At 43.7% G+C, this 12,654-nt stretch overlaps 1 protein-coding gene across 1 annotated transcript; it reads left to right on the top strand.

Moving 5' to 3' along the window:
• Window positions 1-1,093: 1,093 nt before the first annotated feature.
• Window positions 1,094-12,643, top strand: LOC129753863 (carboxypeptidase Q-like). Its single transcript, XM_055749712.1, has 3 exons — window positions 1,094-2,241; window positions 2,299-2,421; window positions 12,517-12,643. The coding sequence occupies exons 1-3, from the start codon at window positions 1,094-1,096 to the stop codon at window positions 12,641-12,643; spliced, it is 1,398 nt and encodes a 465-aa protein (XP_055605687.1).
• The last annotated feature ends 11 nt before the right edge of the window (window positions 12,644-12,654 follow it).

Genomic DNA, 12,654 nt, shown 5'->3' with positions numbered 1-12,654 from the left:
CGAGTCAGGAGTATTTCAGCCTTGAATTTCCATACCGAGTAGTTGGAACCATTCAGCTTGGGCTTGTGTATGTAGCAAAAGCAAAAAACATTGCCTTAATTCAATTCACCGGCGAACAACCACCGGCCAAGCTGCCCAGCTTTAGCTGCTGTGCGTGGATATGTGAGGCAGGCAGTAAGAGCATCTGTGTTCGTGGTCTATTCTTGGGTCTAATTTATACAAGAATTGAACCAAAGAAAATAGATCCGATCCAATGAAAAAACTGGCAACTGCACTCGTGTTCCATTAACTGTCAAACGGTTCAGAACGGTTTGGATCAATCCTTATACCAGATCTAAAAAAAAGTTGAGTTGAAACTGGTGTAATGGATCACCAGTGCGGTTGCTCGGGTCGGAAATTGGGTCTAAATCGGCTGTTTGGACCACGAATACAGGTGCTCTGAGCAAAACACAGTTTTCAAACATATCATCTTTGGCATAGTAAACTTTTGAGCGCACTTTCGGCACAGAGATTTGCTAAATTGGCAATGGATATTGCGACCTCTTCTATGGGTGCATACATATTCATGATAAACATGGAGTGTATCGATAGAAGATCCAGCAGTCGACCGATGGAACTCGACGCGTACGCATGCTGGAGCCTATTTCGTCACGTTCACCGTGGTGTATTTGGCTAACGCGAGGTTGTACTGAAGCGAAAATTTCGGAATCAAGTCCTGTCGGTGAGGCGTTATATCTTTTTCGAAAAACTCATATTTTGGGCTTATGTCCTTTCTTTGATATCTCATGTTTCTCTAATATTTTCCATCACCTTTAAAAGAAATATTTCACTTTTTTTTTGTTTTAATATTTGAAATTCTTATTCAAAATACCTTTCCCGATTACATCACAAGATAAAAAAAAACGGAAAATCACCATTACAACGATTTCCCCTGCAAAACATCTTGACCTGTCTGCCCGAACAATGTTGAACAAGATAACGACTGAAGGATTAAGATAAAGGGAGGAGTTCTTTAAATTTTTCTTCCAACAACCGATAGCAAGGTGTCAATCACTTTTTCTAAGTAGGTATATTCATTTCTCATCGGGACATCATGACGAAGCTACCGCTTATAGTATTCTTGCCTTTGATCGTTCTTTCCGCTTCAGAAACCGCACCATGTGTTCTACCTGAAGATATGATTCAAGAAATCCACAGCTATCAGCCGATTGTCGACCGCATCGTACAGGAAATTGTTAACGGTCGTTTTTCCGGCCAGACTTGGGATGCGCTGGCAGAGCTGACCGATCGATTTGGTCCTCGGATGAGTGGAACCCAACAGCTTGAGGATGCTATCGATTACGTTTTGGAAGAGATGCACAACGACGGTCTGGATAATGTTCACGGGGAGCCAGCTTTGGTTCCTCGTTGGGTTCGGGGGTATGAACGAGCTCAGTTGTTAAAACCTTTCGAGAAGAATTTGCCACTCCTGGGGCTAGGATCATCAGTTGGAACTGCTCAGAGTGGAATCCTGGCTGAGTTGGTTGTGGTGGAAAGTTTTACCGAACTAGAACAATTAGATGAGACGGAAGTGCAGGGAAGAATTGTGGTGTTCGCTCCCAAATGGGATGGTTACGCATCGGCTGGTCGTTATAGATCTGCAGGTGCCTCTGCCGCTTCTAGAAAAGGAGCTGTGGCTACGTTGATCCGGTCAGCAACTCCCTTCTCTATTGGATCCCCTCATACCGGATCCCAAGTGTATGAAAAAGATGTTTTCCCGATTCCAACCGCCTGTATTACGGTTGAAGATGCTGAAATGCTCTTGAGAATTCATCGGAAAAATGTCACGATGAAGGTTCACCTTGTGATGGAAGATTATAATTCAGAGCCGAGCATGTCCCGAAACACCGTTGGTGAATTGCAAGGATGGATGCAGCGCAATAACTCGGTTGTCGTCGTTACCGGACACCTGGACAGTTGGGACGTTGGAGTGGGATCTATGGACGATGGTGGCGGAATTATGATAGCGTGGAAAGCATTGACGTTTTTGAAGGCGATGGATTTGCAACCGAAGCGGACTATTCGCGCTCTTTTATATACGGCAGAGGAACAAGGCTTGGAGGGTAAACAGCAATATTTCGAAAGTCATTCCGTTGAAGAGTTTAACATATTTTTGGAATCCGATACGGGCACTTTCGATCCAAGGGGATTCGATTTTGTGGGCAATCAGGAGGCAAGCTGCATTTTTCAACAAGTGGCAAAGTACATAAGTGTTGGCAGACTTGAAATGGATTGATTAAAATATGTTACTTTTTTCAGACTGATGGCTCCTCTGAATGCTACTTACGTTAATGCTATGGGGCCAATCGAAATGGGCCTACGATTCTTGGACAATGGCGTTCCAGGAGCCTTTCTGAACTATGCCAATGAAAAATATTTTTGGTAAGAGTTTTTGTCGTTACTGTTAATTTTGTTTTCATATTTCAAAATTCATGGGCTCGGAAAAAATCGCACTTATGCACGTCGCACTTTGCAGTTATGATCTAAGACATGATACCTGCAATCTGAAACCTGGGGTCTGAGACCTGAGACAAGAAACCTGAGATTTGAAATCTTAGGTGTAATGTCTTATTTCTTAGTTTTAATGTGGCAGTTTTCAAATCTTAGTTCTCAGGTCTCATGTCTAAGGCCAACAATTAAAATTGCAATTAAAATAAAATAATAAAATCACATAAACTTCACAAAGTTGACGAAAAAACAATTATCAGACTCAACATGAAAAGTTAATTAATCAAAAAACGACTTGAAATCATATTTGACAACAATAAAAATTTTATTTTATTGTTAAACGGAGCAAAGAAAGTACAAAACAAAAAAATAAGTAAGTAATTAAAATTGTCAAAAAATGACAATGATGACAATATAAATAATAATTAATTTTTGTTAAAGCTTTAAAAATAAAGTTGAGAAGAGAACCAATTATGATACGGTTTGATTTTGCCAACATTAAATTTTCGGGAGATCGTCAAATGTGCGTAACAAAATTTGAGTTACATTATCATACATTAATAAAAAATGTTAAAGAATTCACAATTTTTTAAGGCAATTGGAATTAATCTCTTCACGAGCCTAATGTTGAAATTAGTTTGGTCGTTCTTCTTTCAATTCTCTAGTTTCGGGATCTCAGGCTTCCCTAGTTTGTCACTTACTCAAGCTTTAAGAGAGACCCTACCATTGAAGAGAATGTAAATACTCCAAGGGTTTCTTTACACGGTTTTTACACGGGTTTTTTACACGGATTTCGCAAATTAACACGGTTTTGACAGAAAATAGTCCTTTTGAACGGGAAACACTTAGAGATTTTTGAAGTTGGGAATATCTTGGCTTTGAGAATAAAAACGTGAGATATGAGACCTGAGGCATGAGATCTGTGACCTGAGACATGAGACACGTGACCTGAGACCTAAAACATGAGACAAGGTTCAGGTCTCAGGTCTCATTTCTTATGTCTCAGGTCTCATGTCTAATGTCTCTGGTGTCAGGTCCCAGGTTTCATGTCGAAAGCCTCAGGTCTCATGTCCCACGTCGCAGGTCTCAGGTATCAGATCTCAGGTCTCCTGCCTCAATTGTCAGGCCTCAAGTCTCAGGTACGAGTTCGCAGGTCTCAGATCTCAAGACTCATGTCTCAAGTCTGATGTCTCAAGTCTCAGGTTTCAGGTCAATGGTCTTAAGTGACAAGTGACATGTCGTATTGTTTCAAGTTTCTTTTGGAATATGGAGAGCCGTAAAGAACGAACTAGCTTCGTTAACAGTTGGAACAAGAGAGAGAATTTTATTTAAATTTAAAACATGGGTTACTATGATTATTTTGTTACTAGTAAACGCCTGCTGCGTTCAACACTCCTCCTCAAACTATTCAGAAAGTACACCCATCTTAGCACGTAACTTCTCAAGGCGTACTCGCTGAAGCGGCTTCGTTAGGACATCTGCAACCATATCCTCCGTCGGGCAATATTGAAGTTGAATAACACCCTTCTGCTTCAAGTCGCGAACGAAGAAGTACCGTGTGTCAATATGCTTACTTCGTCGCTCGATCCGGTCACTGTCAACCATCTTGATGCAGCTCTGGTTATCCTCAAACACCTTGGCGGGAATGGACTCGTCTCCACTGATTTCGCTAATCAGCCGGCGCACCCAAAGCAATTCTTGGCACCCTTCAGCGAGTGCAACGAATTCGGCTTCAGTTGAGCTGAGGGACACACACGCTCGCTTTCTGGATCCCCAGGATATGATGCCTCCTCCGAAAAATACTGCATGGCCAGAGTTAGATTTTCGGTCCCGAGCATCACCGGCCCAGTCCGCATCCACGTACATCGCCAACTCGCCTTCTGTGGAACCAAGTTTCAGCTTGAAGTCGGATGTTGCATTCAGGTATCGCAGCACACGCTTTGCCTCATTCCAATCCAGTTGGGTTGGGCAGCTGGATTTTTGAGCTAGGATGGATGTGCTGACAGCCACGTCCGGCCTGGTATGAACAGCTACGTAAAGCAGACCTCCGATAAGGCTTAGATACTGCTGGTTGTTTGGCAGCCGTTCCTTCTCCTCCTTCTGCTGTAGGTAGCCCGGATCAAGAGGAATCTTGCTGGGTTTGGCCTCCCCGAGACCAAATTGTTGGATTAACTTCCGGATGTACTGCTGTTGGCTAAGCTTGAACCCATCCGGACTACGTATAACTTCCATGCCAAGGAAATGTTTGATGTCTCCAAGATTGTTAATCCTGAAGTTCGTCAGAAGACCTTGGAATATTTCTTGGAACTCCTCCTCAGTCTCGGTTATCACCACCATATCGTCCACGTAAACCAACAAATAGGCGATGACAGTTCCCGTTCGACGAATATAGAGGCACTGGTCTGCTTTTGAAATGCTGAACGACATTTTTCGCAGGAACGAATCGAGTGTATGGTTCCACACTCGAGCGGACTGCTTGAAGCCGTACAGACTTTTGTTAAAACGACATACACTATTTCCAACAGCATACCCTTCCGGTTGTTTCATATAGACAATCTCGTCCAGTTGTCCATGAAGATACGCAGTCTTGACGTCAACGTGTTTGACGACCATGCTACGACTGCTTGCCACCACCAACAAGGCACGGAACGTTACCTGTTTGGCGTCAGGTGCGAAGACTTCGTCGAAATCCACGCCTAACTTTTGGGAGAATCCTTGTGCCACCAACCTGGCTTTGTGGCGCACGACCTCACCATTTCCATCGAGCTTCTTCTTGAAAAGCCATTTACATCCAACAGCTTTACGGTTCGCAGGCAGTTCGACCAAATCCCACGTGCCGTTCTCGATGAGCGATCGATACTCTTCATCCATTGCTTCCTGCCAATGCCTAGCGTCGGGTGATTTCAGGGCTTCGGAACGAGTGCGAGGATCACCACCTTGGATGCTTTTTGCGGCCAGTCCCTGATGGGGATTCTCATTTCCTGGTTCAATACCTCGATTGGAGTTGGATGGAGGGGGGTCATCTGAAAAACGGTTGGAAGGCAAACCAGTGCTTGGAAAAAGAAAATTTTTCAACTTGCCTGTGAGATAGCGCTCCCGTCCGCTGCGCCTCAACGCCTGTGACACGGGCGGATTTGAAGATAGATGCGGGGGTAATCTTCCGAAAATCAATCATTTTCACCGAGTCATGCTTGACTACATTCAGAGCCAAAAAATCAAAGCAGTCAAATTTTCCTTCTTCAACCAAATCATACAAACAATCATGCATGACAACGACGCTTCCGTATTTGAAACACTTTTGCGATACATGATGAGGTAAAAAAGGACGCAGACTATCAGCAACGAACGTCTCTATGCTGATTTCTTTCCCTTGACGACTTTCAACCTTTAGGATCATAACTGATATGTATCAGTTCTGAGCGATCTATGTAGGCTATCAGATGATTTTTTATTTTTCGCTTTGCCTAGAAGGACAAAAACATGACTAGGTAACCGCAATGAACTGTCCAGCATGTGCTACAGCTTTTTTGAACATGTGGTCCTGGTATTTATTCAGATTTTTCCTTTTGAAACATTAATGATCGTCTATCAATAACGAGCATTATCAACAATGATGCGAGGATAGACGTTCGGGAATGATTGAGGGAGCGACGTTCAAAATGTATCACCAAGTATGTCGATCACCGTCGATTAGCCACGTGACGAATAGCAACGGTAGCCTCCGATGGGGCATGGTATATCTTCTTGTATCAAGTTAGTGTTGATTTTCGACATATATTCAATGGGTACTTTTACCACGTGCGTATCACAGCACTCGGAGGAAGCATCATTCTAGCTAGAAACCATTCCTGATTGCTTTTCTTGAGCGATTTTCCGACCACTGTGCGGGGGGAGCGCGTTAGTTGTCACGTCACGTGCTGCATCGTTACTATTGTCGCTTGATTCGTATGCGCTGTCATAGTTTGAAGAACCTTCATCAGCACTAATGTCCACCACGCATTCACCTTCAGGAACCGGCACCACTTTGTCAGACCCAGATTGTTTGACCACCGCTGGAAACTGCAGCTGATCATCCTGAACTGTTTGCTCGAAGTCCAGAGGGACTACTTTTCGCACAGGTACGGACACCACGCTGCTACGCTTCGGATTTTCACTCACAAATACGACGTCTCGAGATGTTACCAAGGTTTTCTTCCTCGGATCCCACAGTCGATACACCTTCGTTTCGGATTCGTAACCAGTAAAGATGCACTCATGGGACTTTGCATCCCACTTCCTCCTTTTCTGCTTCGGGATATGGACCATAGCTGGGGAACCAAACACTCGGATGTGAGCTAAGTTCGGCTTCTTTCCGCTCCACATTTCCTCAGGTGTCACCTCGTGTCCTTTGGTAGGCGATCGATTTATCAGGTAGACCGCTGTTGCTGTTGCTTCTGCCCAGAATGACTTAGGCAGATCCGCTTCAAATAACATGCATTTGGCCCGTTCTACCACAGTACGGTTCACACGTTCGGCTAAACCGTTTTGTTCGGGAGTGTAATCCGCCGTTGTTTGATGGCGATCCCCCAGACTGTTCAGATGGTCTTCCAGCTTCTTGTTGCGAAACTCCTTACCGTTGTCGGTTCGCAGAATTTTTAACTTTCGGCCAGTCTGCCGCTCTGATGAACATCGGTAATTTTCGAAAGCTTCAAAAATTTCATTCGCTGATTTTTCTTTTAGGAAATACACTGCGATGCGACGAGACTTATCATCCGTGAACGTAAGAAAATATCTCCTGCCGCCCAACGAATTAACTTCCATTGGAGCCGCCGCCATTGGAGATATCCGATTATTATATGATATTTCTCGCCGCCTTAGTGGTGCAAGGACTAATGCAAGAATGCCGCTGAAAAACCGAGCAGGTCAGCTGCTGACAGATCGAACAGATCAGCTCAAGCGTTGGACTGAGCATTTTGATCAACTTTTCCGAGTTACAAACAGCAATGGACAACAGAACCCGCAGCTCGAGGCGCCCACAGTAAGTCGCATTAATGGCGTCAACTCGGAAGCGCGGAAGCGCTGGCTGAAATAGAAGCGGCAATCAAGGACATGAAATCCAACAAAGCGCCTGGAATCGATTGCATTCCTGCTGAAATGCTCAAAGCCGACCCTGCCTTGTCAGCACAAATGTTGCACCGTCTTTTCGCTGATATTTGGGATACTGCAACATTCCCGGCCGACTGGATGCAGGGTATCCTCGTAAAGGTCCCGAAGAAGGAGACCTGACAGAGTGCGGTAGCTGGCAAGGCTTAACGTTGATCTGTACAACCCTCAAAGTACTCTGCAAAGTGATCCTGAACAGGATCCAGGAGAAAATAGACGCTACACTCCGACGGCAACAAGCTGGATTCCGATCCGGACGATCATGTGTGGACCACATCATAACGCTACGAATAATACTGGAACAAATCAACGAATTCCAGGACTCTCTTCTGCTGGTGTTCGTTGATTTCGAAAAAGCATTTGACCGACTGAACCACGAAAACATCTGGGCTGCTCTTAGACGACGAGGGGTCCCAGAGAAACTAGTCCATCTCATCGAAGCACAGTACGAGGCATTTTCGTGCAAGGTCTTACACGACGGTGTCTTGTCCGAACCAATCCCGGTAACTGCTGGAGTGAGACAAGGATGTATTTTGTCACCGCTGCTTTTTCTCATCGTAATGGATGAGATCTTGACTGGATCGATTGACTGTAGACCAAACCGAGCATTGCCGTGGAATCCTTCAACCATGGAGCAACTGAACGACCTTGACCTGGCAGACGACATTGTTTTGCTCGCCCAAACACAACAAGACATGCAGAGCAAACTCGTCGACCTCACCGAAAGCTCCAAGGCAGCAGGTCTCAAAATCAATGTCGGAAAGACCAAGTCGATGGAAATCAATACAGAAAATCGTTCCAATTTCGTGGTAGCCGGACAACAGGTTGAGACAGTGGAGTGCTTCCAGTATCTTGGTAGCCAGATTACGCCTGATGGTGGTACCAAGAAGGACATCGAAACCCGGATCAGAAAAGCCCGATTTGCGTTTGCGAGTCTCCGAAACATCTGGCGGTCACGCCAGATCTCTCTACGAACTAAGATCCGAATCTTCAACTCAAACGTCAAATCCGTATTGCTGTACGGGTGTGAAACTTGGTGCACATATGCGGTGACGACGCGAAAACTGCAAGTTTTTGTGAATCGCTGCCTGCGGAACTTCATCCGCGCTTGGTGGCCTGGCAACTGGATCTCAAACGTTGAACTTCATCGCCGGTGTCATCAAAAGGCGCTAGATATCGAGATTCGGGAACGTAAGTGGAGATGGATTGGGCACACGCTGCGAAGAGATGAAAACGAGATTTGCAGAGAGGCGCTTGACTGGAATCCAGATGGGCATCGAAGAAGTGGCAGGCCCAAAAGCTCGTGGCGGCGAAGTCTAGCCGCTGAAATCCGCACAGTTGACGAGAACCTTGGCTGGCAGCAAGTGAAGACGCTGGCTCCGGATCGCCAGCAGTGGAGATCTTTTATCTCAGCCCTATGCGCCGGTCAATCGGCGCTGGACCCTTAGGTAGGTGGGTAGGTAGGTCCGCACACATCGGAATGGACCACTTCCAGGATTTCTTGCGCACGTGAGCCTTGCTTGTTGAAACGAAACGAGTTTGCTTACCCATCGCACATGTTGAACACCGATCTTCAATTTCCGCTGGACCGTCGATTTGCACTCCGGAGACCATACCACGTTTCAATCGCTGAACACTTTCCAGGTTGAGATTGCCCATTCTCCTATGCCACAGTTTGATATCCACGACGGAAGACGCGCTCATTGCTGTTGGTAAAGGCAATTGCGCCAGACGAAACAAACCATTCTCCAACACGCCGGTAGCCACCAGATTTCCGTTCCCTTCGTTGACCTTCACACCAGCTGCGCTAAACGTGACAGTGGACCGCGCTTCACTATTTGGCTCACCGAAATCAGGTTCGTAGAAATCTCCGGAATGACTTGCACATTGTTGACCTCGATTGGCTCGTCGTCTTGACTACACTCGGGTAACAGCTTCAATTTTCCTTTCGCCACTACCTGCATGGCACCTTTGTTTGCTGCAACGACGGTACCGCTGCACGTTTTCCAATTTCGACACGGAATTGGTAAAATGATTCGAAGCTCCGGAGTCGAAATACCAGCTCGAATCTTCGCCAAAGTGTGCGCTTCCATTCGTCGATAAAACGGTACACCATGCTTTCGACTTCCTATCTTTAGATGGACAATTTCTTGAAAGATGGTTAGGCGATTTGCATATTCTGCATTTTGGACCTCGTTTCATGTCCGATGGTTGCCTTTCTTGGTGCTGTTTCGGTGGTGGTTTTGAAAAATGTTTCCTCCCTGCATACGCTGTTCCTGCTGATGGCTCAGGTGCTCTAACTTCCTGCAGTAGCTTCGTCTTGATGACATCGCCGTTGATTGCTGCTCCGGAGTTTTCGAGTGCCATCACCATTGGGCTGTACGATTCCGGCAATCCTGCCAACAGAAGAGTTCCGACCCACTCTTCGCTTATGTCAAAACCAATTCCACGTAGTTGATGTGCTGTGGTTACTATGATGTTGACATTAGTTTTCGCAGCAAGCCAACTTTTCGTGTCAGCCCGGAATCCTCAAATGCTGCTTCCAATTTCGACCACGTTTCCTGCGCAGTTCTCGCTTCCCTCACATGGACATAATTCGTAGGGTCAAGAAGAAGAATTATTTTTCCACGCGCTTTTCGGTCCTTCACCGGGTTTACGACCGGCATGGTTCCATCCTCGTTCGATGTCGGCTTCACCACTTCCCACAAATCCTCCAGTTCGAGAAAAGTCTGGACTGCGAATTGCCACGTGGACCAATTTTCACGGCCCATTAGCAATTCTATCGATGGCAAATTCAGTGAACTGAAGGCTTTTGCTGTTGCAGCTACATCGCCTTGACCGGTAGACATATTCGAAAAACTCGCGACGGTACTTTTAAAACTCGAATTTAAAAAACTTTTACTTTTTAACTTTTTGGCTCTGGGCCCATTACCTTTTGGAATATGGAGAGCCGTAAAGAACGAACTAGCTTCGTTAACAGTTGGAACAAGAGAGAGAATTTTATTTAAATTTAAAACATGGGTTACTATGATTATTTTGTTACTAGTAAACGCCTGCTGCGTTCAACAGTTTCATACCTGAAGAATTTGAATGGTCTTTTTTACGCGATTTTCGGGAATCAACACGGTTTTTGGCTTTCTTACAGAAAGGCATAGGGAACGGTCAGTTGGGGATATCATTAATTAAGGGTCCAAGACCTCACTTTATAGGTACCAATCGACTCAGCTCGACGAGTTACGATGATGTCCGGGAATTTGTATGTTCCATAAAAACGTTCTTAACACATTAACTCCTATTCTAGGTTTCACGATTTTGATGAATTTAGTATCAAAAAATTGCATTTTTTTTCCTGTAGGACCTATCTCAAAACCAAAAAAAAACAAAATTGTTTAAAATTTTTCTATTCCATAGAACATATCATGCTTACGTTGGCTCCAAAAAAGGTAGCCATTTGCTCAGCAGCAGTAGCCAGCAATCGCTAAATTAATTACAAAGGCGATCAAAAATTTGACAAAAATTTCATAAAACAGCAGAGAATCGATCCCACGCCATCTAGCATGAGAGTTTAGGAGGTTAACCCCTTGACCACTAGTGAGCGTCGAGATATGAGGCTCTCAAACTTTAACAGTTTGAATTATTTGGATTATAAATGAACTCGTTGAATATAAGTTCGTTTATCCTCCAAAAAACGTACTGGGCACCTTTTTTTTATATTGAGTTTAGTAATTTTTGCTATCGATTTTCTTTAATCATAATCTTTTTTATAGATTAATAATAAATAATTCAGAAATAAGGAATCCATTATTGTGTCATTTATTTCCAAAGATAATTGACACTCTGTAAGAAAGCCTCCAATCCACTGATAAGTGTATTAAATCGGGTTTTTTACATGGTTTTCGGGAGTCAACAAGATTTTTTTACGCGGTACGTGTATATCAGTGTAGAAAAACCTTGGTGTATCTGATTTTCCTTTTTTAGCATTCCAAAAAAATCAGTTTAAAATAGGAGAACAAGTTTCTAAAATAAATTGAGATTCCAAATCTAGGGTTGTAAACCGGATATTCTTCATCAGATACGCACAAGTGCTTCTTTTTTTAAACTAGTATGGTGTGCATAGAGTAAGCTCATTAACTCCATGTCTGCCAGGAGTTGTGAAAGTAGATTTCTTTCCCGCATTACCATTTTAAATGTAGTCTAGACAAAAAAAAAATGAATAAAAAATGACTTACCGGTAGTTTTTTTTTATCTTATGTTGCTGTGCGCTGGTGTTGCAGAATATGAGAAGTTTCTTGTCCTTTTCTAAGAATGTTCTCATCAATTCTATTACAATTCGTTCAGATGTTTCCTTCAAATTCTGTAAATATGTATAACAATTTAGTCATATTGTTTACTATAGTCAATCTTCATTCGTTATTATTATTGATTCTTACCGTTTGATAATCTACGGTGAAACCTGAAGACCGATTTTTATGAACAATCTTTAAAATAGCGCGCTTGAGGGCTAAACAGCATAATGCAGACTTATTTCAACACTTTCTAACCGTTTCATTTACTCCATGTGCTCCAACGTTAAAAGAATAAGGGTTCATTTGTTTATATAACAGATAAGCTTGCTTTTCACTTCGCTCTCTACATCTTCCTAATGATCTTCGTGATAGCTCAAGTATCACAAATTTTTAACTTTATCAATGTATCAACGACTTTTTGAAAAGTTTCCAGTTGTTTTGCTACCTATTTTTGATTTGAACTCGGACAGAATTTCTAATACACTTAATCTTAACACTAACAAGAGCCATAAATCAGCTTGAAAAATACATTAGAAATAAATTAAATATACAAAAATTCAGAATCATATGGGTGATGAACTCAGCTCTCTTATTTTCACAGGTACCACCATTCGGAAGGTGACAGTATGCTGGTGGAAGATCCAAAAAGCCTCGACAAGTGCGCCGCTCTATGGGCAGCAACTGCTTACGTACTTGCCGATTTAAGTGTGGATCTCCCCAAATCCTAATCCAGTTGGGA

Source organism: Uranotaenia lowii, chromosome 3 (genome assembly GCF_029784155.1).
Source record: "Uranotaenia lowii strain MFRU-FL chromosome 3, ASM2978415v1, whole genome shotgun sequence".
NCBI classification, from domain to species: Eukaryota; Metazoa; Arthropoda; class Insecta; order Diptera; family Culicidae; genus Uranotaenia; species Uranotaenia lowii.
The sequence above is the reverse complement of the archived record's forward strand: the minus strand, read 5'-3'. Positions and strand labels throughout refer to the sequence as shown.

What these genes read in the sequence shown, in the direction of transcription:
- LOC129753863 (XM_055749712.1), top strand. Translation starts at nt 1,094, where the DNA reads ATGACGAAGCTACCGCTTATAGTATTCTTGCCTTTGATCGTTCTTTCC. An exon ending in ATTTTTCAACAAGTGGCAAA is followed by an intron (nt 2,242 to 2,298) that starts GTACATAAGTGT and finishes TACTTTTTTCAG; the next exon opens with ACTGATGGCTCCTCTGAATG. An exon ending in GCCAATGAAAAATATTTTTG is followed by an intron (nt 2,422 to 12,516) that starts GTAAGAGTTTTT and finishes TTATTTTCACAG; the next exon opens with GTACCACCATTCGGAAGGTG.